This window comes from Oncorhynchus gorbuscha, linkage group LG13 (genome assembly GCF_021184085.1).
Source record: "Oncorhynchus gorbuscha isolate QuinsamMale2020 ecotype Even-year linkage group LG13, OgorEven_v1.0, whole genome shotgun sequence".
Taxonomy (NCBI): Eukaryota; Metazoa; Chordata; class Actinopteri; order Salmoniformes; family Salmonidae; genus Oncorhynchus; species Oncorhynchus gorbuscha.
Genome location: NC_060185.1, coordinates 32,086,829 through 32,111,104, shown reverse-complemented (window position 1 = coordinate 32,111,104; position 24,276 = coordinate 32,086,829). Strand labels below are relative to the sequence as shown.

At 43.3% G+C, this 24,276-nt stretch overlaps 1 protein-coding gene across 2 annotated transcripts in view; it reads left to right on the top strand.

The window, feature by feature from the left end:
* Positions 1-24,276, top strand: part of LOC123992726 (2-(3-amino-3-carboxypropyl)histidine synthase subunit 1-like) — a 142,657-nt gene that overhangs the window by 109,677 nt on the left and 8,704 nt on the right. For both annotated transcript variants that reach the window (XM_046294185.1, XM_046294184.1), the window contains exons 7-9: positions 12,956-13,024; positions 15,771-15,927; positions 19,608-19,708. In XM_046294185.1, coding sequence (XP_046150141.1) covers positions 12,956-13,024; positions 15,771-15,927; positions 19,608-19,708 — 327 coding nt within the window. The remainder of the gene's footprint in view (positions 1-12,955; positions 13,025-15,770; positions 15,928-19,607; positions 19,709-24,276) is intronic.

Below are 24,276 nucleotides of genomic sequence, written 5' to 3'. Positions count from 1 at the left end.
AAAGTATTCAGACCCCTTGACCTTTTCCACATTTTGTTACGTTACAGGTTTATTCTAAAATTGATCAATTGTTTTTTCCCCTCATTAATCTACAGGCAATAGCCAATAATGACAAAGCAAGAATGTAGAAATGTTTGCTAATTTATTACAAAAAAAAAAACGGAAATAATACATTTACATAAGTATTCAGACCCTTTCCTCAGTACTTTGTTGAAGCACCTTTGGCAGCGATTACAGCCTCGAATCTTCTTGGATATGATGCTACAATCTTGGCACACCTGTATTTTGTGAGTTTCTCCCATTCTTCTCTGCAGATCCTCTCAAGTTCTGTCAGGTTGGATGGGGAGTGTTGCTGCACAGCTATTTTCAGGTCTCTCCAGAGATGTTTGATTGGTTTCAAGTTAGGCTCTGGCTGGGCCACACAAGAACATTCAGAGACATGTCCTGAAGCCATTCCTGTTTGTCCTGGCTGTATTTCCCTAGGTTTGTTGTCCTGTTGGAAGGTGAACCTTCACCCCAGTCTGAGGGCCTGAGCGTTCTGGAGCAGGTTTTCATCAAGGATCTCTCTATACTTTGCTCTGTTCATCTTTCCCTCGATCCTGACTAGTCTCCCAGTCCCTGCCTCTGAAAAACATCCACACAGCATGATGCTGCCACCACCATGCTTCACCGTAGGGATGGTGCCAGGTTTCCTCCAGAAGTGACGCTTGGCTTTCAGGCCAAAGAGTTCAATCTTGGTTTCAGAAGACCATAGAATCTTGTTTCTCATGGTCTGAGAGTCCTTTAGGTGCCTTTTAGCACACTCCAAGCGTGCTGTCATGTGCCTTTTACTGAGGAGTGGCTTCCGTCTGGCCACTCTACCATGATTGGTGGAGTTCTGCAGAGATGGTTGTCCTTCTGGAAGGTTCTCCCATCTCCACAGAGGAACTCTAGAGCTCTGTCAGATTGACCATCGGTGCTCAGTCACCTCCCTGACCACGGCCCTCCTCCCCCGACTGCTCAGTTTGGATGGGCGGCCAGCTCTAGGAAGAGTCTTGGTGGTTCCAAACTTCTTCCATTTAAGAACGATGGAGGCCTCTGTGTTCTTGGGAACCTTCAGTGTTGCAGAAATGTTTTGGTACACTTCCCCAGATCTGTGCCTTCACACAATCCTGTCTCAGACTTCTAATGACAATTCCTTCGACCTCATGGCTTGGTTTTTGCTCTGACATGCACTTTCAACTGTGGGACCTTATATACAGGTAACTAGTAAATGTAACGAATTACAATTAGAAAGTCATATTTGATTACAGAGTAGATGAGGGCCAGACCACTGAAACAACTAAGCAAAATGTGTTACAAAGCAGTGCAAGGGAGGTTTAGTTCCAAAAGGACATACAAAAACAATGTTTTTGAATTGTAACATAGTCGTTATTATACTAAATTTGAATCATTTTTGAGGGACAATGGCATGATCATATATTCAGCATGACATCCATGTGAGCATTATAATATGATTACACAACCCAAAAGTCTCTTTCTCGAAATGCACTTATAACTTGACAGCAATATTTTTAGACTACTTTGCATTTGTCTAGGCTTGCTACTAGCAGTAGCCACTAGCCAGCCAGCAGCCATGGGTGCAGTATTGCACCCCGGGAAGTGAAATGCACTCTGGGAATAGGAGTATTCTGTGTTAAATCCATTGCATTTCTACTGTGTGTGGACTTGCAATATACAGTGCCATTGGAAAGTATTCAGACTCCTTGACTTTTTCCACATTTTGGTACATTCCAGCCTTATTCTAAAATGGATTAAATACAACAAAATCCTCCCCAATCTACACACAATACCCCACAATGACAAAAAAAACAGGTTTTTATACATTTTAGCATATTTCTAGAATAAACACTTAAATATCACATTTACATAAGTATTCAGACCCTTTGCTATGAGACTTAAAATGTAGTACTGGTGCATTCCATTTTTCATCCTTGAGAAGTTTCTACAACTTGACTGGAGTCCACCTTTGGTCAATTAAATTGATTTGACATGATTTGGAAAGGTACACACCTGTCTATATAAGTTCCCACAGTTGACAGTGCATGTCAGAGCAAAAACCATACACGCATGCATATATATGCACATATATACATACACATACCTATATAGACATACATACTTTTTTAAAGAATATACCTTTGTTATTATTCATCGCAAAACCTACCGCCGATCCCCCAATTGGAGTAAACTAATAAACACTTCTGCTTCTACCTTCAATTCATCTTATACACATTCTACAGGCACAGTCTACTTTACAATAGTTCCCTCTTGTTTGTTCTTAGTCCTTCCTCTATTTCATTCAGTTTGATGATTTCTATTTGTAACTGTGCTATTTCACAAAAGTTCCGAACCTATATACATTTTACAGATCCCGTATGTTTTACATTGTTTGTCTTTTTATTAGTCCCACCCTTCAGCTCCACTCAACCCCTCCCATCCATCTCTCAACATCATCCATTTCAGATTTCTACTTGCCATATATTTTTCAACTGTGCTGTGATGCTTCACAAAATAATTGAACCTTCCTATTCTCATAACTTCTACAGATTGTAAATTAAAAATAAACATTTTTGCTAAAATAATAATTATATTATTGATTGACTGTGGCTTTTCAAATCACCCAGTATTGCGATCTGCAGCGTTAGCTGTAGGTAAATGTTGCAGTTCTTCAGCCATTCCTGGACCTGTGAACAAAAACAAGCTGCATATGGACAGTACCAAAATAAATAATCTAATGACTCTGCCTCCTCACAGCAAAATCTTCAGAGCTGGGAAGAGTGTATCCCCCATATATATATAACATTCTATTAGTTGCAACAATTTTGTATATAATTTAAATTGAAAAATTTGAAGTTTTGAATCCGGCATTGTTTTGCGTGGTTTAATTCATAAACCATAAACAGTCGCACCATTGGAAGACATTGCTTGGACTGTAGCCTTCAAATATTATTCCTGCTGTTCTCCCGCGATCCATCAAACATATTTGATGTGTCATCATAGTGGTCTCGGACTTGTAGTCAAAGTCAGGCAGACCAATTTAAACCTGACCAATTTAAAATGCTGATTTGAATGTCATTGAGGTAACAGAAAGGCGTCAAATATGTTTTTTTCTCGCAAACGTCCTTTCGGAATTTAAAAGTAATCCTAGAAGTAATCTTCTAGTTTTTCAAAAGTATCTGTAATCTGATTACAATATATGTGCTGGTTACGTAACAGATTAGTTTAAAAAAAAATGTAATCCATTACTCCCTAATCCTGCTCATACAGGCGACAGCATGTACGTACAGTGAATACACACAGAAAATGTCCCCTGTATATTGACATAGACACACAGTCGTATGTATTTCAAGATCTAGTAGGTTCCTTTTTATTTATTTATTTTACCTTTATTTTACTAGGCAAGTCAGTTAAGAACAAATTCTTATTTTCAATGACGGCCTAGGAACATTGGGTTAACTGCCTGTTCAGAGGCAGAACGACAGATTTGTCCCTTGTCAGCTCGGGATTCGAACTTGCAACCTTTCGGTTACTAGTCCAACGCTCTAACCACTAGGCTACCCTGCCGCTCCTAATAATACCCATGCTGTACTTATGATCCCCACACACCCTTCCCAGTGTATGGGATTAGATTGGCCAGATAAAAAGAGGAGAGACAGCCAGTACAGGAAAACAGCCTGGTCCCACAGGAGAGGAAAGCCGTGTGTCTGTGTCGGGGGGTGTTTGTACTTCGTCCACTAATCTAAAGTGGAGTGTCTTTGATGTGTGTGTAGGGGAGGATGGGGGTGAGATGGGAGAAATAATTGATTACCTTGCCTGATAATTAGCTCCCTGAGTGTCTCTCTCTGGCGCACCCTCTCTCTCTCTGGCGCACCCTCTCTCTCTCTGGCGCACCCTCTCTCTCTCTGGCGCACCCTCTCTCTCTCTGGCGCACCCTCTCTCTCTCTGGCGCACCCTCTCTCTCTCTGCGCACCCTCTCTCTCTCTGGCGCACCCTCTCTCTCTGGCGCACCCTCTCTCTCTGGCGCACCCTCTCTCTCTCTGGCGCACCCTCTCTCTCTCTGGCGCACCCTCTCTCTCTGGCGCACCCTCTCTCTCTCTCTGGCGCACCCTCTCTCTCTCTGGCGCACCCTCTCTCTCTCTGGCGCACCCTCTCTCTCTCTGGCGCACCCTCTCTCTCTCTGGCGCACCCTCTCTCTCTCTGGCGCACCCTCTCTCTCTCTGGCGCACCCTCTCTCTCTCTGGCGCACCCTCTCTCTCTCTGCGCACCCTCTCTCTCTCTGGCGCACCCTCTCTCTCTCTGGCGCACCTCTCTGGCGCACCCTCTCTCTCTCTGGCGCACCCTCTCTCTCTCTGCGCACCCTCTCTCTCTCTGCGCACCCTCTCTCTCTCTCTCTCTGGCGCACCCTCTCTCTCTCTGGCGCACCCTCTCTCTCTCTGGCGCACCCTCTCTCTCTCTGGCGCACCCTCTCTCTCTCTGGCGCACCCTCTCTCTCTCTGGCGCACCCTCTCTCTCTCTGGCGCACCCTCTCTCTCTCTGGCGCACCCTGGGCGCACCCTCTCTCTCTCTGGCGCACCCTCTCTCTCTCTGGCGCACCCTCTCTCTCTCTGGCGCACCCTCTCTCTCTCTGGCGCACCTCTGGCGCACCCTCTCTCTCTGGCGCACCCTCTCTCTCTCTGGCGCACCCTCTCTCTCTCTGGCGCACCCTCTCTCTCTCTGGCTCTCTGGCGCACCCCCTCTCTCTCTGGCGCACCCCCTCTCTCTCTGGCGCACCCTCTCTCTCTCTGGCGCACCCTCTCTCTCTCTGGCTCACCCTCTCTCTTTCTGGCTCTCTCTCTCTCTGGCTCGCCCTCTCTCTCTCTCTGGCTCTCTCTCTCTGGCTCGCCCTCTCTCTCTCTCTGGCTCTCTCTCTCTCTGGCTCTCTCTCTCTGGCTCGCCCTCTCTCTCTCTCTGGCTCGCCCTCTCTCTCTCTCTGGCTCGCCCTCTCTCTCTCTGGCTCGCCCTCTCTCTCTGGCTCTCTCTCTCTGGCTCGCCCTCTCACTCTCTGGCTCTCTCTCTCTGGCTCGCCCTCTCACTCTCTGGCTCGCCCTCTCTCTCTCTGGCGCACCCTCTCTCTCTCTGGCTCACCCTCTCTCTCTCTGGCTCTCTCTCTCTCTGGCTCGCCCTCTCTCTCTCTCTGGCTCTCTCTCTCTGGCTCGCCCTCTCTCTCTCTCTGGCTCTCTCTCTCTCTGGCTCTCTCTCTCTGGCTCGCCCTCTCTCTCTCTCTGGCTCGCCCTCTCTCTCTGGCTCTCTCTCTCTGGCTCGCCCTCTCACTCTCTGGCTCTCTCTCTCTGGCTCGCCCTCTCACTCTCTGGCTCGCCCTCTCTGGCTCGCCCTCTCTCTCGCTCTGGCTCGCCCTCGCTCTGGCTCGCCCTGGCTCGCCCTGTCTCTCGCTCTGGCTCGCCCTGTCTCTCGCTCTGGCTCGCCCTGTCTCTCGCTCTGGCTCGCCCTCTCTCTCGCTCTGGCTCGCCCTCGCTCTGGCTCGCTCTCGCTCTGGCTCGCCCTCTCTCTCGCTCTGGCTCGCCCTCTGTCTCTCTGGCTCGCCCTCTCTCCATCTCTCCCCTTCTCACTGCCCCTTTCTCTCTCTCCCTCCCCCTCCCTCTCCATCTCTTTCTCTCCTCTTGCCAGTGGCTCTGAGGGGCAGGTTACAACCAGCTCATACCTATGTACAGAACAGTCCAGACACTGGAAACGGTAAACCAGCAGGAGGCGTCGACAAATATAATAGTCAGTAATAATGGTCAGTAAACATTTCACTTCTTTCATTTTAATTTGCATATACCGGTAGATTTGTCATTTATTAATATTTTGAAATATATCTCAGCCTCCATACTCCATATAAGTCACCTAAATGCTCTTATTGTGCTCAACTATTATTTAGAAAAGTGAATCGGAGGGACTTATTGTTGAGATATCTATTATGTCGATTTTGGAATGACTTTAGTTGAGTGTATGTGGGATGAGTAATGGTATATTAGTCTCTGAGACGCCATGTCTTTAGTCGGAAGTTTACATTAAAAATAGTTTTTCAACCACTCCACAAATGTTGTTAACAGACTATAGTTTTGGCAAGTCGGTTAGGACATCTACTTTGTGCAGGACACAAGTCATTTCCCAACAAACAACAACAAGTTTACAGACAGATTATTTCACTTATAATTCACTGTATCACAATTCCAGTGGGTCAGAAGTTTACATACACTAAGTTGACTGTTCCTTTAAAACAGCTTGGAAAATTCCAGAAAATTATGTCATGGCTTTAGAAGCTTCTCATAATTTGAATCAATTGGAGGTGTACCTGTGGATGTATTTCAAGGCATCTTTGCTTGACATCATGGGAAAATAAATCAGCCAAGACCTCAGAAAAAAAATGGTAGACCTCCACAAGTCTGGTTCATCTTTGGGAGCAATTTCCAAACACCTGAAGGTACCACGGTCATCTGTACAAACAATAGTACGCAAGTACAAACACCATAGGACCACGCAGCCGTCATACCGCTCAGGAAGGAGACTCGTTCTGTCTCGTAGAGATGAGCATACTTTGGTGCTAAAAGTGCAAATCAATCCCAGAACCGCAGCAAAAGACCTTGTGAAGATTCTGGAGGAAACGGGTACAAAAGTATCTATATCCACAGTCAAACAAGTTCTATATCGACATAACCTGAAAGGCCACTCAGCAAGAAAGTAACCACTGCTCCAAAACCGCCATAAAAAAGCCAGACTACGGTTTGCAACTGCACATGGAGACAAAGATTGTATTTTTTGGAGAAATGTCTTGTGGTCTGATGAAACAAAAATAGAACTGTTTGGCCATAATGACCATCGTTATGTTTGGGGGAAAAAGGGTGAGGCTGGCAAGCCGAAGAACACCATCCCAACCGTGAACCAAGGGGGTGGCAGCATCATGTTGTGGGGGTGCTTTTCTGCAGGAGGGACTGGTGCACTTCACAAAATAGATGGCGTCATGAGGTAGGAAAATTATGTGGATATATTGAAGCAACATCTCAAGACATCTTGGTCGCAAATGGTTCTTCCAAAATGGACAATGACCCCAAGCATACTTCCAAAGTTGAAGCAAAATGGCTAAAGGACAACAAAGTCACGGTATTGGAGTGGCCATCACAAAGCCCTGACCTCAATCCTATAGAAAATGTGTGGGCAGAACTGAAAAAGTGTGTGCGAGCAAGGCCTACAAACCTGACTCGGTTACACCAGCTCTGTCAGGAGGAATGGGCCAAAATTCACCCAGCTTATTGTGGGAAGCTTGTGGAAGGCTACCCAAAACGTTTGACCCAAGTTAAACAATTTAAAGGCAATGCTACTGTTGGATTCGACATTTTGAACATTGAGATATTAAATAATGATAGAGAAGAAGCATAGAATATGAGAAGTGAAAGAGACTGGGTTTTATGTCAGAAGTTAATGGTTCTCTGTAGAAAGACAGATGGATTTGGAATGTGTTGGGTGGACGCGAGGAGAGCAACGTGTTGATATAGGGGAGACAGATGGACATCTTTGGATTAGGTGAAGAAGGGGTTGAGGTCAGGAGGTGAGGTCAGATCCCCTGTAGGGAGTAATAAGGGTTTGGTATCATGTCCCTCTTTTCCTGTAGAACCATAAAACATAAGGTTTGGAGAGAAGGAGGAGTGTTTTAAGTGGCATATATATATTATATATATATATATATATATATATATATATATATATATATATATATATATATATATATATATATATATATACTGTGATGTGAGAAATGTTTTGCTGTCTGATTACAGCTGTATAGAACCTTTGGGAAGAATTAAACTTGTTTAAAGCTTCTCTAGTGTCCGTGAGTTACTTACTCTGAAAAATAAGAACCTAACACTACCAAATACTTAATGAGTGTATGTACACTTCTGACCCACTGGGAATGTGATGAAAGGAATAAAAGCTGAAATAAATCATTCTCTCTACTCTTATTCTGACATTTTACATTCTTAAAATAAAGTGGTGATCCTAACTGACATAAGACAGGGAATTTTTACTAGGATTAAATGGCAGGAATTGTGAAAAACTGAGTTTAAATGTATTTGGCTAAGGTGTATGTAAACTTCCGACCTCAACTGTATATGATTCCAGTAATTAAGAGAAGTATGTTAAAATGCTTTAGAACAGAGCAGTTATACGAATATCAGTAGTATCAGAGGATCCCAGTTCTAATCCTCACTCCTAGCTCTCCTCTCTCAGACCCTGCTGCTAATGTCTGCAGACATTAAGAGCAGAATCAGAGTGTGCTGATGCATAATGCAGGACATACAGCACAGTGTTCACCATTATAGCACAGCAGCACTCAGCTCTTCTACAAAGGACAATGCAATATGAATGATAGTATAAAGGCCCTCATGAGCGCTATCCTCTTAGAGCAGAGAAACACATACAGGGTGTGATGTTCAAAAGCAGGAGGCTCATTGTAGCCAGTGTGATTATAGGGACACGTTGGATATTATTGCAAAGCAAAGCGCCCGGCCCTCGGCACAATAGTCATCATTTGTTTTTTATTTGCTCCTCGGCTCCAAATTACCGCTCTTTTTACCCTGCTATACACACAGACACCGACACATGCACACACACACACACACACATCCCCCACGGACATACACATCCCCCACGGACACAATCTAGTCTCAGTGACTGGGTCTGTGCTTGTTTGTGATGTGTGGGTCAGCTGTTTGTTCACCCATACCCATCCGCAATTGCTAATAAAACATCTGCAACCGCCCAACTAAATGTGATTAACCTAACATTTCACGCCTGTGTTTTTTTTAAGCCTAATCTATCTTTCTGTTCATAATTGTGGACATTTTGGTAGGCTATTTGTTAGTCTAATTAGATACATGCTGCTTCTCGTGGCCTAGAAGACTAAATAAACCCTTGCTCACCAGAAAATGTCTTACATTGATAATATGAATGCTAGTTGACATCTGTCAAATTTTCTCTTTCATCTCTGTTTCTCTCGTGCAGCCAAACGTTTAGGGACTGGAGAGAAAATGCAGTAATGCCAACATTTCTAAATTACATCAGTTTGCCCGGTTTGAAGGGAATTAAATCCTGTGAAAATGACCCAACATGTTTCTGACAAGATTTCAGGTTGGTTTGCATGCATACTTTTGTGGTTGAAATATGGTGCTGATTAAGATAGTACCTCTACAGATGGTCCCTAACCTTCAATTCATTCTTTCAAGATGCTGTTTCTGAGTCACATTACATTTGGTGTATCATTTTCCTGCAATATCTGCTTAATTCTTCAGGAGTAAATATTATTTTAGGCTATGTGAGAGGTTATAGACCAGGGATGGGAAAATGCGCCCCCCCCATCTTTTGTAGGCCTGCGTGTCAAATTATATGTTCGGTTGGAGGTTAGAAAAGTATAATACACAAGGTGCCATTTTTAAATGGGGTTAACATTTTAGCAGTTTGTCTGTTGTTAGTCACTGTCAGTTGCTCAATTAGCCCATGCCAGCTGAACAGTATTGATTGGTAAGTTATTCTAGCGGCCAGCTATCTAAACTTAGTAATCGTGGTGGAATTACTGACCTTTAGTGGGCCCCTAATGATTTTTAGTCACTCTCATTAAAAACTGCAAACATTTCTCTCCACTCTATGGCAAAATGTGTAGAATTTTGCACGCCCAATTTTTCAGTTTTTGATTTGTTAAAAAAGTTTGAAATATCCAATAAATGTCATTCCACTTCATGATTGTGTCCCACTTGTTGTTGATTCTTCACAAAAAAATACAGTTTTATATCTTTATGTTTGAAGCCTGAAATGTGGCAAAAGGTCGCAAAGTTCAAGGGGGCCGAATACTTTCGCAAGGCACTGTAGATGTGGGTATAGATATGGATGTGGGTTTGGATGTGGGTATTGATGTGGGTATAGATATGGATGTGGGTATTGATATAGATATGGGTATAGATATGGATGTGGGTATATATGTGGGTATGGATATGGATGTGGGTATAGATATGGATGTGGGTATATATGTGGGTATGGATGTGGGTATAGATATAGATGTGGGCATTGATGTGGGTATAGATATGGATGTGGGTATATATGTCAGTATAGATATAGATGTGGGTATAGATATAGATGTGGGTATATATGTGGGTATGGATATGGATGTGGGTATATATATGGGTATGGATATGGCTGTGGGTATAGATATAGATGTGGGTATAGATATGTGTATAGATATGGATGTGGGTATATATGTGGGTGTAGATATGGGTATAGATATGGATGTGGGTATATATGTGGGTATAGATATAGATGTGGGTATAGATATGGATGTGGGTATATATGTGGGTATGGATATGGCTGTGGGTATAGATATGGATGTGGGTGTATATGTGGGTATGGATATGGATGTGGGTATAGATATGGATGTGGGTGTATATGTGGGTATAGATATAGATGTGGGTATAGATATGGATGTGGGTATATATGTGGGTATGGATATGGATGTGGGTATAGATATGGATGTGGGTGTATATATGTGGGTATGGATATGGCTGTGGGTATAGATATAGATGTGGGTATAGATATGGGTATTGATGTGGGTATGGATGTGGATGTGGGTACACAGATCCACAAACCACTGCAGCCCCCCTCATGATGATTTCAGGTTTTTCTTAGGCCCCGCCCCCATCAAAGTTATAGATCTACAGTCAGTGTCCAGTTTTCAGTTACTATCGACGTTAACTATTTCTGCCCAAGTTTCCAAAAGCATTTTGCGATTGGTTATGTATTTGGTGCATGTAGGGTTAAGCCCTAATGTGTAGCCTTACACACTAACGTAGCCATACACACTAGCGTAGCCATACACACTAACGTAGCCTTACACACTAACGTAGCCTTACACACTAGCGTAGCCTTACACACTAGCGTAGCCTTACACACTAACGTAGCCTTACACACTAGCGTAGCCTTACACACTAGTGTAGCCTTACACACTAGCGTAGCCTTACACACTAACGTAGCCGTACACACTAACGTAGCCGTGCACACTAACGTAGCCGTGCACACTAACGTAGCCTTGCACACTAACGTAGCCGTACACACTAACGTAGCCGTACACACTAACGTAGCCAAACACACTAACGTAGCCTTGCACACTAACGTAGCCTTGCACACTAACGTAGCCTTGCACACTAACGTAGCCTTGCACACTAACGTAGCCTTGCACACTAACGTAGCCTTACACACTAACGTAGCCTTACACACTAACGTAGCCTTACACACTAGCGTAGTCTTACACACTAACGTAGCCTTACACACTAACGTAGCCTTACACACTAACGTAGCCTTGCACACTAACGTAGCCTTACACACTAACGTAGCCTTGCACACTAACGTAGCCTTACACACTAGCGTAGTCTTACACACTAACGTAGCCTTACACACTAGCGTAGCCTTACACACTAACGTAGCCTTACACACTAACGTAGGCTTACACACTAACGTAGCCTTACACACTAACGTAGCCTTGCACACTAACGTAGCCTTGCACACTAACGTAGCCTTACACACTAACGTAGCCTTACACACTAGCGTAGTCTTACACACTAACGTAGCCTTACACACTAACGTAGCCTTACACACTAACGTAGCCTTACACACTAACGTAGCCTTGCACACTAGCGTAGTCTTACACACTAACGTAGCCTTACACACTAACGTAGCCTTACACACTAACGTAGCCTTGCACACTAACGTAGCCTTGCACACTAACGTAGCCTTGCACACTAACGTAGCCTTGCACACTAACGTAGCCTTACACACTAGCGTAGCCTTACACACTAACGTAGTCTTACACACTAGCGTAGCCTTACACACTAGCGTAGCCTTACACACTAACGTAGCCTTACACACTAGCGTAGTCTTACACACTAGCGTAGCCTTACACACTAGCGTAGCCTTACACACTAACGTAGCCTTACACACTAACGGCAGATCAAAATTATGGAAGATGAACCTCAGTGTATTCTGTAGACATGAATTGCACAATAATTATGCATTTTTGATGCATTGTTTTCTCTGTATTCAGCCACCTGCCCTTCATCCATACAATATTTCATGACCCTAATCCCAGATATAACCCCAGGAACTGCAGTTATGAGTCAATCCCTGCACCACTAGTGGGTGTGTGTTATTTTGTGTGTGTGTATGCAGGCCTGCCTGCCTGTGTGGAGGTTAGTTGTGGCTCCTGGGTGTCCCTGTGGAAGCTCACCCACAGCCTGTTCCACACACACTTTCCTAAACGCTGGCTAATTAGCTCCTCTAATTGTCTCTGTCTCCCCCTGGGCCTCTGCGGACTTGCCACGGTAACAGAGAGGCCTAGACCCCTCACTCAGCCAATAGCAGGCCTCCTCCCAGCACACCCCATGGGATGATAATGATGGTGTGTGTGTGTCGTGCTTGCGTGTGCTCCCGTTGAACCCTGCCCCATCACGGGTCTAGGCGGTCCAACTAATAACACCCCCTGGGTTAACTGAGAAAGCCTGGTAGTGGATAAACAACATGGGGCCATCACAGGGGTGCTGTGTGATGGTGTTCCTATACATCAGAAGCCTCTGGTCACACCTTGAACCCCTAAACCCCAGGTATAGGTCCGCTGAGACCACTTTGTTCCAGCAGGAGGGGGAGAGAGAGTGTGTGAAAGAGAAGGGTGAGAGTGAGAGAGGAGGAATGGGCAGGGAGAGAGGTGAGGGAGAGATGGGACGGATTTATATTGTTGTTCCACAGCAGGTATGCTTGCCATCAGGGAGTGTATCTGTCTTACTGTGTTTGTATCTCTCTCATCCTGTGTCTCTGTGTGTTGATGTGTTTGTATTTATAGCTACCTGGGAGATGGCAGGTTCCATCTGGAGTCGATCATGATTGCAAATCCAGAGATACCTGCCTACAGGTAAATAACTTTAACCCTTTACCCTCGTGGGAATCAGCCTATATGGATAGGGCTCCATTTAAATGTGTCTTAGAGAAGAAATATGGAAATCCTATACATAACCATCAAAAGGGAACTGTTTGGAGATTATGGGAAGATTATTAGCACAAGACCGAATCCAAACATTACACTGTTGAATTTATGTGCATTTTACATTTACTTTACTTTTGGCTGCATTTGAAGATAACGAAATCAGAAAATACTCTGTATACATTCAGCAACATGATAAGAATATTCCTGGAAAATTTGGGGTAGGTGCAACATAAGACAAAACAATGACAAGGGTTTGAGTGAGAGGTCTAACTGCTATCTCCAAGTTATCACACACCTTTGCAAAGTGTGCACAGTTCTTAAATAATTTCAATGCACTTTTATGACTCAAAGAAGAGTCAACTATAAGGTGCTATGTTGAGGAACTAGAGGAATCCGACTGTAAGTTTTGTTTGGAACACAGCCCTGCACCCCTGCCTTTACATAACTACTGCTGTTGTTTACGCATTCCAAAAACGCTCCATTAGAAATCGCAATCTGGTCAGGTGGGCATGATTTGAAAGCGTGTTATATTGCCAATTTGGTTAGCAAAGTTACAAAGTACGATCTTACAGTGTTAGGCTTTCACAAGGCAATTCAGAGAAGCAGATCATACATTTGATTTCTTAGGATCCCAATTAGCCGACGCCTATGGCGACAGCTAGCCTTACTGGGCTCTGACACATAACGAAAAAGACATTACAGATAAGACTTTACAATTCACATACATTTAAAAACATTAACATGTAGTGTGTGTGTGTGTGTGTGTGCATCTATCAGTTCTACATACATGTCAGTACATACACACAAGTAGGTCACATGGGGAGAGGCGTTGTGCCGTGAAGTGTTGCTGTATTTCCCAACTCACTCAGACAACCAAACATTTGCAGAAGTTGCCCAATTAACTGGAGGGATGGGGGCAACTTCTTGTCGTGCGCGGTGTTCAGAACCACTGTCAGTCAAAACCAATAGTGTGCTGTGAAGCAGGAGACCTTGAGCTCTGACGTAATGTACTGCATGTTACTGTACAGCCACTGTGGTCCAATGTAGGCGCTATTTTCAACCCGTATACTGATACAAGTGTAAAGAGCTAATCATGCACTGTGTGGACTATGTACAGTACTGTGAAAAAGTATTTGCCCCCTTTGTAATTTTCTTGACTTTAGCTTATTTTTGATATGGAATGTTATCAGATCTCCAACCAAAACTAACATTAGATAAAGGGAACCTGAGTGAACAAATAACACAACCATTATATACTTATTTAATTTATTTCATCAAATGTATACTTTTATATCTGTCCAGTGAACATTCTTCTAAGAGTCATCCAGGTGTCATCCAGGTGTCATCCAGGTGCTTCCAGGTGTCTTCCAGGTGCTTTTTGTCAAGCTTGAGTCAGCTTTTTGGATGAGATGGGTCCCATTATATTTGGCGAAAACCAAACACTGCATTCAGTAAGAACCTCATACCAACGGTGTTCGTAGTTTGATGGTTTGGGGATGCTTTGCTGCCTCAGGACCTGGGCGACTTGCCTTAATAGAAGGAACAATGAATTCTGTTCTGTATCAGAGAATTCTACAGGAGAATGTCAGGTCCTCCATCTGTGAGCTGAAGGTGCAGCGCAGCTCGGTCATGCAGCAAGACTATGATCCAAAACACACAATCAAGTCCACATGAAAATGGTTAGAAAGCAACACATTTGAAGTTATGGAATGGCCTAGTCAAAGTCCAGACCTAATCCCAATTGATGTGTTGTGGCAGGACATGAAACAAGCAGTTCATGCTTGAAAACCCACAAATGTCGCTGAGTTAAAGCAGTTCTGCCTGCAGAAGTGGGCCAAAATTCCTCCACAGCGTTGTGAGAGACTGATCAACAAATAAAGGAAGCATTTGGTTGCAGTCATTGCAGCTAAATGTGGCACAACCAGTTATTGGGTATAAGGGGCAATTACTTTTTCAAACAGGAGAATTGGGTGCTGCATAACTTTGTTCATTAAATAAATGAAACAAGTATTCCATTTTTTGTTATTTGTAAACTCAGGTTCCCTTGATCTAATATTAGGTTTTGGTTGAAAAACTTGCAATATCAAAAATAAAGAAAATCCTAATACTTTTTCACGGCACTGTATCTAAATATACAGTGTACCGCTGTGGATGAGTCTGACATAGATTGCAGAATGTCATTATTGTCAGTAATACACAGGATTAATGTGACATGGTTCACCTTGTTGGAGGTTGTCTTTATGGTGTCATTTCCACTCAGCTGTATTGGCTTGAAACAGTATTTATATGAGATCTTGTTTGTGAAGTGAAATTGTGTTTGTGTTATGAACGTATGCACTACTGCCCTCCTCTCAGGCTTTCTAATAAACAAGATGATAATCTCAAGATGTGCTGAGCTGAGCTCTCCTGGTAGAGAGAGAAAGATTAGATTCTCTAAAATGCCACTATTTTCTCTCAGATAACTGCCTTAATACTTGATGGATTTTCATGATTGGATTTTCTCTTCTTGCCTGTCTATCCTCGAGGTAACCTGTTGTGAACAATACACACTAATATGTGTGTGTGTGTGTGTGTGTGTGTGTGTGTGTGTGTGTGTGTGTGTGTGTGTGTGTGTGTGTGTGTGTGTGTGTGTGTGTGTGTGTGTGTGTGTGTGCGCGCATACACGTGTGTTTAGGTACGACCCGTACAGTAAGATATTTTCCTGGGAGTACTATGACCATGAAGCCATGCGGTCCATCCGGCTCCAGGCCATCGACAAAGCTCGCTCTGCCCAGAGATGGGGCCTGATCCTGGGCACGCTGGGCCGGCAGGGCAACCCTAAGGTCATGGAGGTATGAGCCTGCATCTCAGAGATTTCACACTTATCCTGATTCTACCCCTCCCTCACACTCTGAGACCTTCACATATACAATGATGTGTAATATGTTTTGTGGGGCACAGCTTCTCTGTTACTCAGACAAGCAGCTAAATGCATCTGTGAAGACTATAGAGTGTAAAGCCGAACCACACCCCTCCATACACACACCGCTACCTCCATCAGTTGGCATTTGGATGGTGTGTGTATGTGTGTGCCTGGGGGTCTTCATCGATCGGTCCTACATGGGGGGGGTTGTTGGATCCCTAGTCTGCTCTCAAGCCTGCCCCCCCTCTCAGCACTCTTCCCTTTGTTCTCTCCTCTGTTTGATCTGTCCGCTTTTTGTTTTCCTCTCATGCGTTGTGTTTGACTTTGTTTGGGATTCTTCCTCCACGTCCTCGCCTCATTCTTTTCTCTAATTGGTATGCTGGGAGGAAGAGACCGAGAGAGACTGAGAGAAGCATAGCGTTTTCTGTCATCTCTCCTCTCCTCTTGCTGTCAGATGATATTTTCAAACCAAACCCATGTTTCTCTTGTCATTTCCCCCACCAATTTTCAAACCTGTATGAAAACTTTGCGTCTTATCCACATACAGTAGTCAGACAGAGAGATGAAGGGATTCCAATAGAATGTCTTTCTACTTTCGTACAGTAGTGTCACCAGTTCTACCCCTCATTGGGCCAGTGTTTAGATTAAGTGGTTGAGTTGTGTGATATGCCTTTGTCTGGACAGGACTGTATAATCTCTGAAAACAACCCAGGCCGTCATAGTAAAGAGTGAGAAATAACCCACTAGAGAACAGAGAATCTCAGTGTGGCTGCCTGCAGAGGTGTATCTCTCTATGCTAACCGTTAGGGAATCTTTCGGAAGTTGACGTTCTGAACACGGTCTTAACACTTGGTCCAGCGGGCCCTCTCCAAGACATTCACCAACACAGAAGGAAGCCCGGTCCCTGAACTGGCTCAACACTTTTATCTAGTGATGTTATTGGGTGGTGATGTTATTGGGTGGTGATGTGTTAAATATGTTGATGTTATTGGGTGGTGATGTGTTTAATATGTTGATGTTATTGGGTGGTGATGTGTTTAATATGTTGATGTTATTGGGTGGTGATGTGTTTAATATGTTGATGTTATTGTGGTGATGTGTTTAATATGTTGATGTTATTGTGATGTTATTGTTTAATATGTTGATGTTATTGGGTGATGTGATATGTTGATTTAATATGTTGATGTTATTGGGTGGTGATGTGTTTTATCTAGTTGATGTTATTGGGTGGTGATGTGTTAAATATGTGATGTTATTGGGTGGTGATGTGTTAAATATGTTGATGTTATTGGGTGGTGATGTGTTTAATATGTTGATGTTATTGGGTGGTGATGTGTTTAATATGTTGATGTTAAATATGTTGATGTTATTGGTGATGTGTTAAATATGTTGATGTTATTGGGTGGTGATGTGTTAAATATGTTGATGTTATTGGGTGGTGATGTGTTTTATCTATGTTATTGGTGATGTTATTGTTGATGTTATTGGTGATGTGTTTTAATATGTTGATGTTATTGGGTGGTGATGTGTTAAATATGTTGATGTTATTGGGTGGTGATGTGTTAAATATGTTGATGTTATTGGGTGGTGATGTGTTTAATATGTTGATGTTATTGGGTGGTGATGTGTTTATGTTGATGTTATTGTGATGTGATGTTATTGTGATGTTATTGGTGATGTGTTAAATATGTTGATGTTATTGGGTGGTGATGTGTTAAATATGTTGATGTTATTGGGTGGTGATGTGTTTAATATGTTGATGTTATTGGGTGGTGATGTGTTTAATATGTTGATGTTATTGGGTGGTGATGTGTTTAATATGTTGATGTTATTGGGTGGTGATGTGTTAAATATGTTGATGTTATTGGGTGGTGATATGTTAAATATGTTGATGTTTTATTGGATGTGGTGATGTGTTTTATCTAGTGATGTTGATTTATTGGGTGGTGATGTGTTTTATAAATATGTTGATGTTATTGGGTGGTGATGTGTTAAATATGTTGATGTTATTGATGTTATTGGATGTTATTGGGTGATGATGTTAAATATGTTGATGTTATTGGGTGGTGATGTGTTTAATATGTTGATGTTATTGGGTGGTGATGTGTTTTATCTAGTGATGTTATTGGGTGGTGATGTGTTAAATATGTTGATGTTATTGGGTGGTGATGTGTTTTATCTATGTTGATGTTATTGGGTGGTGATGTGTTAAATATGTTGATGTTATTGGGTGGTGATGTGTTAAATATGTTGATGTTATTGGGTGTTGTGTTTTTGGATGTTATTGGTGATGTGTTTAATATAGTTGATGTTATTGGGTGGTGATGTGTTTTATCTAGTGATGTTATTGGGTGGTGATGTGTTTTATATGTTGATGTTATTGGGTGGTGATGTGTTTTATCTAGTGATGTTATTGGGTGGTGATGTGTTAAATATGTTGATGTTATTGGGTGGTGATGTGTTAAATATGTTGATGTTATTGGGTGGTGATGTGTTTTATCTAGTGATGTTATTGGGTGGTGATGTTAAATATGTTGATGTTATTGTGGTGATGTGTTAAATTTATGTTATATGTGTTTAATATGTTGATGTTATTGGGTGGTGATGTGTTTAATATGTTGATGTTATTGGGTGGTGATGTGTTTAATATGTTGATGTTATTGGGTGGTGATGTGTTTAATATGTTGATGTTATTGGGTGGTGATGTTATTGGGTGGTGATGTGTTTAATATGTTGATGTTATTGGGTGGTGATGTGTTTAATATGTTGATGTTATTGGGTGGTGATGTTATTGGGTGGTGATGTGATTAATATGTTGATGTTATTGGGTGGTGATGTGTTAAATATGTTGATGTTATTGGGTGGTGATGTGTTAAATATGTTGATGTTATTGGGTGGTGATGTGTTTAATATGTTGATGTTATTGGGTGGTGATATGTTTTATCTAGTGATGTTATTGGGTGGTGATGTGTTAAATATGTTGATGTTATTGGGTGGTGATGTGTTAAATATGTTGATGTTATTGGGTGGTGATGTTATTGGGTGGTGATGTGTTAAATATGTTGATGTTATTGGGTGGTGATGTGTTAAATATGTTGATGTTATTGGGTGGTGATGTGTTAAATATGTTGATGTTATTGGGTGGTGATGTGTTTTATCTAGTGATGTTATTGGGTGGTGATGTGTTTTATCTAGTGATGTTATTGGGTGGTGATATGTTTTATCTAGTGATGTTATTGTGTTGTTTTCTCCAGTATCTCTAGGCTCCATCATTGAGAGTTAGCTGTGTTAATTAGCCATATTATTATTATTATTAGCTGGTTAACTAACTAAGAAACACTAGACTGGGGAGCTCTGAAGGACTTTTGAAGGACCCTCTAGTGGAACAGCAGAACAAGTGGCAGTGTGTGTGTGTGTGTGTAGCTGTATAGGCAGGCAACACAGACCGGTCTCTTGTGAGTCCAAGACCTGCACAAACACACACACGTGTTCTTCGTGTGGGCTCGAAGCTAGTGTGACCATGCTCTCCCTCTCTCCGTCCTACTCTCATCACTCCCTCACCCTTTATATTTCTCTCTCTCTCTGTTTCTCTCTGTCTCTCCATCATAGCACCTGGAATCCAAGCTTGAGTCTCTTGGCAAGTCCTTCACTCGAGTGCTGCTGTCTGAGATTTTCCCCAGCAAGCTGGACCTGATGGCAGAAGTGGATGCGTGAGTCTACAGCACACACACACACACACACACACACACACACACACACACACACACACACACACACACACACACACACACACACACACACACACACACACACACACACACACACACACACACACACACACACACACACACACACACACACACACACACACACACACACGGTGAAAGGCAGTGAGAATGCTTTGAGACTTGTCCTCTTGTCTTTGATACATATCCCTGATATACACAGAGAGACGCCATCTGAAATGCTCTGTCATCCGACACTGTTATCCAGCGAGGCACAGTCATTATATCTTGAAAAGAAAACTCCAAAAGTTTGTAAAGTGAAACCACTCGTGCTTCAAGCTTAAGTCGCTTTGATTTCTATGACTGTCTGTCTGTCTGGCAGAAATAAGAGGACAAGGAGGAGGCAGTGAGACCCTGATGTGCAGAAGGGCTCTCTGAGACACACAAATGCACACATTCTCCACAGTCCACACTCTCAGCAGATTGGCCTCTCACTGTGGAGTAATGAGAAGTGTGATGTGTGAGGGAGGAGTGTGTGAAGGAGGGACAGAAGGAGAGATGGAAGGAGGGAGAGAGATCAGGGGACACAGAGGTAGTTGAGGAGGTTGTGTTGAAACAGGGGAGAGCGTGATAAAAGGAGGTGTTTGCTGCTCTTGTTTTCTTTGGTGCTGTGATCTCACCACTCTAAGGCAGTTACGCAAAACAGGGAATTCTTAAGCCTGGCACGACTCAAACTGGACAAAATATTCACAGGCGATTCACAGGCACCTATTTAGACAGCTCAGAGGCCGTAAATTAAGAGCTCAGAGAGGGATGCAAAATAACTGCTTTTCAAATGTTATGCGGAGAGCTGCCAGACTAGGGTCGCTCAGTCAGTAGATAGTGACAGGGCTGACTGGCGTCATGGGTCTGACAGACACAAAGTGAATGATATCACAGGGTTGACGTAACACAGGTGACTCCACAGGGCTCGCAGTCAGTACACAGTCATCATCCCTTTGTTTCAGCCCTATGACGCCAAAGGGTAGACTGGGGTCACAGGGAGAACGTTACAGGAATGACATTAAAAGTTTTATGTTACAGGGAAGACGTGACAGGAATGGCGTGGCGGCTGACATTACAGGGCTATCTCAGTGATACACGGCTCTCAGCAGGACCCCAGATAATGAGAATGGTCCTGAGGTGGCTCTGCAGAGGTGTTAGAGTAGAGGCCTGACCAGAAATACATATTTCAGACAGAAGATGTGGTATATTATTTACCACTTTCTTGCAAGTATACCCCTTTTATACAACGTACCCCTTTTATACAACGTACCCCTTTTATACAACGTACCCCTTTTATACAACGTACCCCTTTTATACAACGTACAACGTACCCCTTTATACAACCCAACGTTTTATACAACGTACCCCTTTTATACAACGTACCCTTTTATACAACGTACCCAACGTGCCTTTTTTATACAACGTACCCCTTTTATACAACGTACCTTTTATACAACGTTTTTTATACAACGTAATTTCCAACGTACCCCTTTTATACAACGTACCCCTTTTATACAACGTACCCCTTTTATACAACGTACCTTTTTATACAACGTAATTTTATAAACCCTTTTATACAACGTGCAACGTACCTTTTATACAACGTACCCCTTTTATACAACGTACCCCTTTTATACAACGTACCCCTTTTATACAACGTACCCCTTTTATACAACGTACCCCTTTTATACAACGTACCCCTTTTATACAACGTACCCCTTTTATACAACGTACCCCTTTTATACAACGTACCCCTTTTATACAACGTACCCCTTTTATACAACGTACCCAACGTTTTATACAACGTACCCTTTTATACAACGTACCCCTTTTATACAACGTACCCCTTTTATACAACGTACCCCTTTTATACAACGTACCCCTTTTATACAACGTACCCCTTTTATACAACGTACCCCTTTTATACAACGTACCCCTTTTATACAACGTACCCCTTTTGGATTGGCCCACAGCAGGAGATGACTAGCCTAGACAGAACCATTGGTCTAGCTCAGTGTTTGTTGTGATTTTCTGAACTTTCCTCTATTTAGCCTAGCAGTATTTGGAATTAGTTTTGGCGGAGAGTATCTACCTCCATTGATTCCTGGGTTTGACAAAAACACAAACACCCTACGGTAGACAAATAGAAATCACAAAAAGTCTTAAAGCCAGACACTTCAAGATGCATCCTTTGAAAGAAAGTTTTGTTTGTGTTCTGAACCCACATTGGGGACAGTGCTTACCTGTGGGCACAGAATGAAAGGCAGTGCAGTCTGGCTGCGGAGAGGAGTGGAGAGGAGTGCAGAAAGAGAAGGGAGGGAGAGAGAGAGGGAAGGTGTCCTAGCCCACACAGTGCAGCGGAGAGGGCCCACCCCCAGCCTTTCTCTCCCATTAGTGACACACCACACACACTCCGACATACAGAGAAACCATTAGCAAACACTTTAAAGTGTGTAATTAGATTCCAGCCTGATTTGAACCATTGTGCAGATATCTGGCAGACCCACACACACTTATCTCAACTGGTTCGCAAATACTCTGCAATGTATTATGTCATTTTACAGCAAATCATTTGCATTTCCTCTTCACCCACATTCCAATCAACTTTCCTGTTTTAATCTTTTTTATTTTATTAAAGTGACCATTTTCCTGAGATATGGAGAGAAGAGGTTAATTGTTATTGCCTGTCTTGGTACAGACTGCTGGGATAACTGAAGGGCAGCAGCCTTGCAGGTGGAGGGAGGTCTGCCTACGTGTGCATCCCAAATGGCACCCTAAACCCTATATTGTGCACTTCTTTTAACCAGAGACGTTTGCTGTAGAGGGAATAGGGTGTCATTTGGGATGCATCCTAGCTATTACTGGGGCTAATGTCCCAGAGAAGCTAATGTAGCAGGACAGGGCCTTAGTTCACACTGGGAACATTGGGGAACCCTTTAGGTTCTGTGGTCACCCCAACCCTCGCTGCCTCCCAAATGGTAACCTATTCCCTATTTAGTGTCACCAGGGTCTCTAGAGCTCTGGTCAAAGGTTGCGCTTCTATACAGGGAAAAGGTGCCATTTAGGATGCAAGCTGAGTGTGATACCCTTCCCTCTCATTCAATTAAGTCTGCTTATCAGGCTGTCCTCCCTCTACCCCAGCTCACTGCAGGGTCCCCCATTCACAGAGAGTCATCAGGATTCTATTCACTTACTGATGGTCTCCTTCACAGGGCATGACTAGAACTTCCTGTTTCCCTACACCCAGAGGGCTGCTAGGAAATGGACAGGGGAAATGGGGACACATTTAGAGGCAGTTGCTGTAGTAGACTGTGACTGGAGTTATCTTTACCTCTTCCTGTAGCAACCCCTCTCTCTGTCTTTTCTCTTCCATCTCCCTCTCCCCATCTCTCCCTCACTCTCTCTCTCTCTCTCTCCATCTCTCAGTCTATGCCCTGTGGTGAGGGTTCTGCGGTGAGTTAGGAAGATCTTAGCTCAGATATTGGCTGTAAATTGAATTGTGTGGCATGCTGGGTTCCTAGCCAGTGTGGCACAACATATGCTCCCAGGCCAATCTGTTAAGAAACTGCTCCTAAAGAGGGAAGTACAGATTGTCAAATCCTCCTCCCTTCCTCTTCTGTCCTTCGCTTCTCTCTCCTCCACTCCCATCCACTCATTGCTTGCATTAAAGACATGCTCCGGTACTATGTTTTAAACCTCCCGCTTTGGGCTGGATGTGTCAATGTGTAGTTCATACATGCATAATCTATGAGCAGAATTACTGTCTTACATTAATTATCCATGAAATTCCTAGTTTGATAGTGACTGTTCTCTTAAAGTTGTGTTGTGCCATTTTCCCTACATTTTTCCCAGCGTTATCCAATAAGGTTGAAGGGTGGGCCCAATGGCTCAGTGGACAGGCAGAGGGGGGGGGGGACACAATGGCATGGTGCACAATTCTCGGGGACCACTTTTGGCTTGTGAGCACTACTTTCAAAACTACTGGCTGGGGAAACGTCTCACTTATCTGCCTTCCAAATTAGCCTGGTGAATACGCATTCATTACGTTTTTACACTTCTGCAACAGTTGACGTTTAACTTGTGAAAGTATCCCTGAAGATGTTGCACGAGGCAGTGTTTTAGAGCTAGCATCTTTCTCCCTCCCCACCTTTCTGTACACCTGTGCACAGATTCTGAATCCATATATTTGTATTGAAATCTAGCAAGATGTGTGCTCTCTCATTCCTCACCGTGTCCATGTGAATACAGCAGAATCCATAAATGTGTCTGGTGTATTCCTGGTGGCTGTCTGTGTTTGGAGATAGACGGTACAGGGAGGGGCTGTCACCGTGGAGATGGAGCTGTGGATAGCATTGATTTGTGAAAGCTAACCTCTTTAACCCCGCTCTACCTCTCCTCCCTCCATTCTCCCCCCAGCTGTTTACATCCTTCACTCACACAATCACTAAGATAAACACGTCTCACTGCCAATCCCTCTCTCTCTCTCACCTTTCTTTTCCATCACCCCT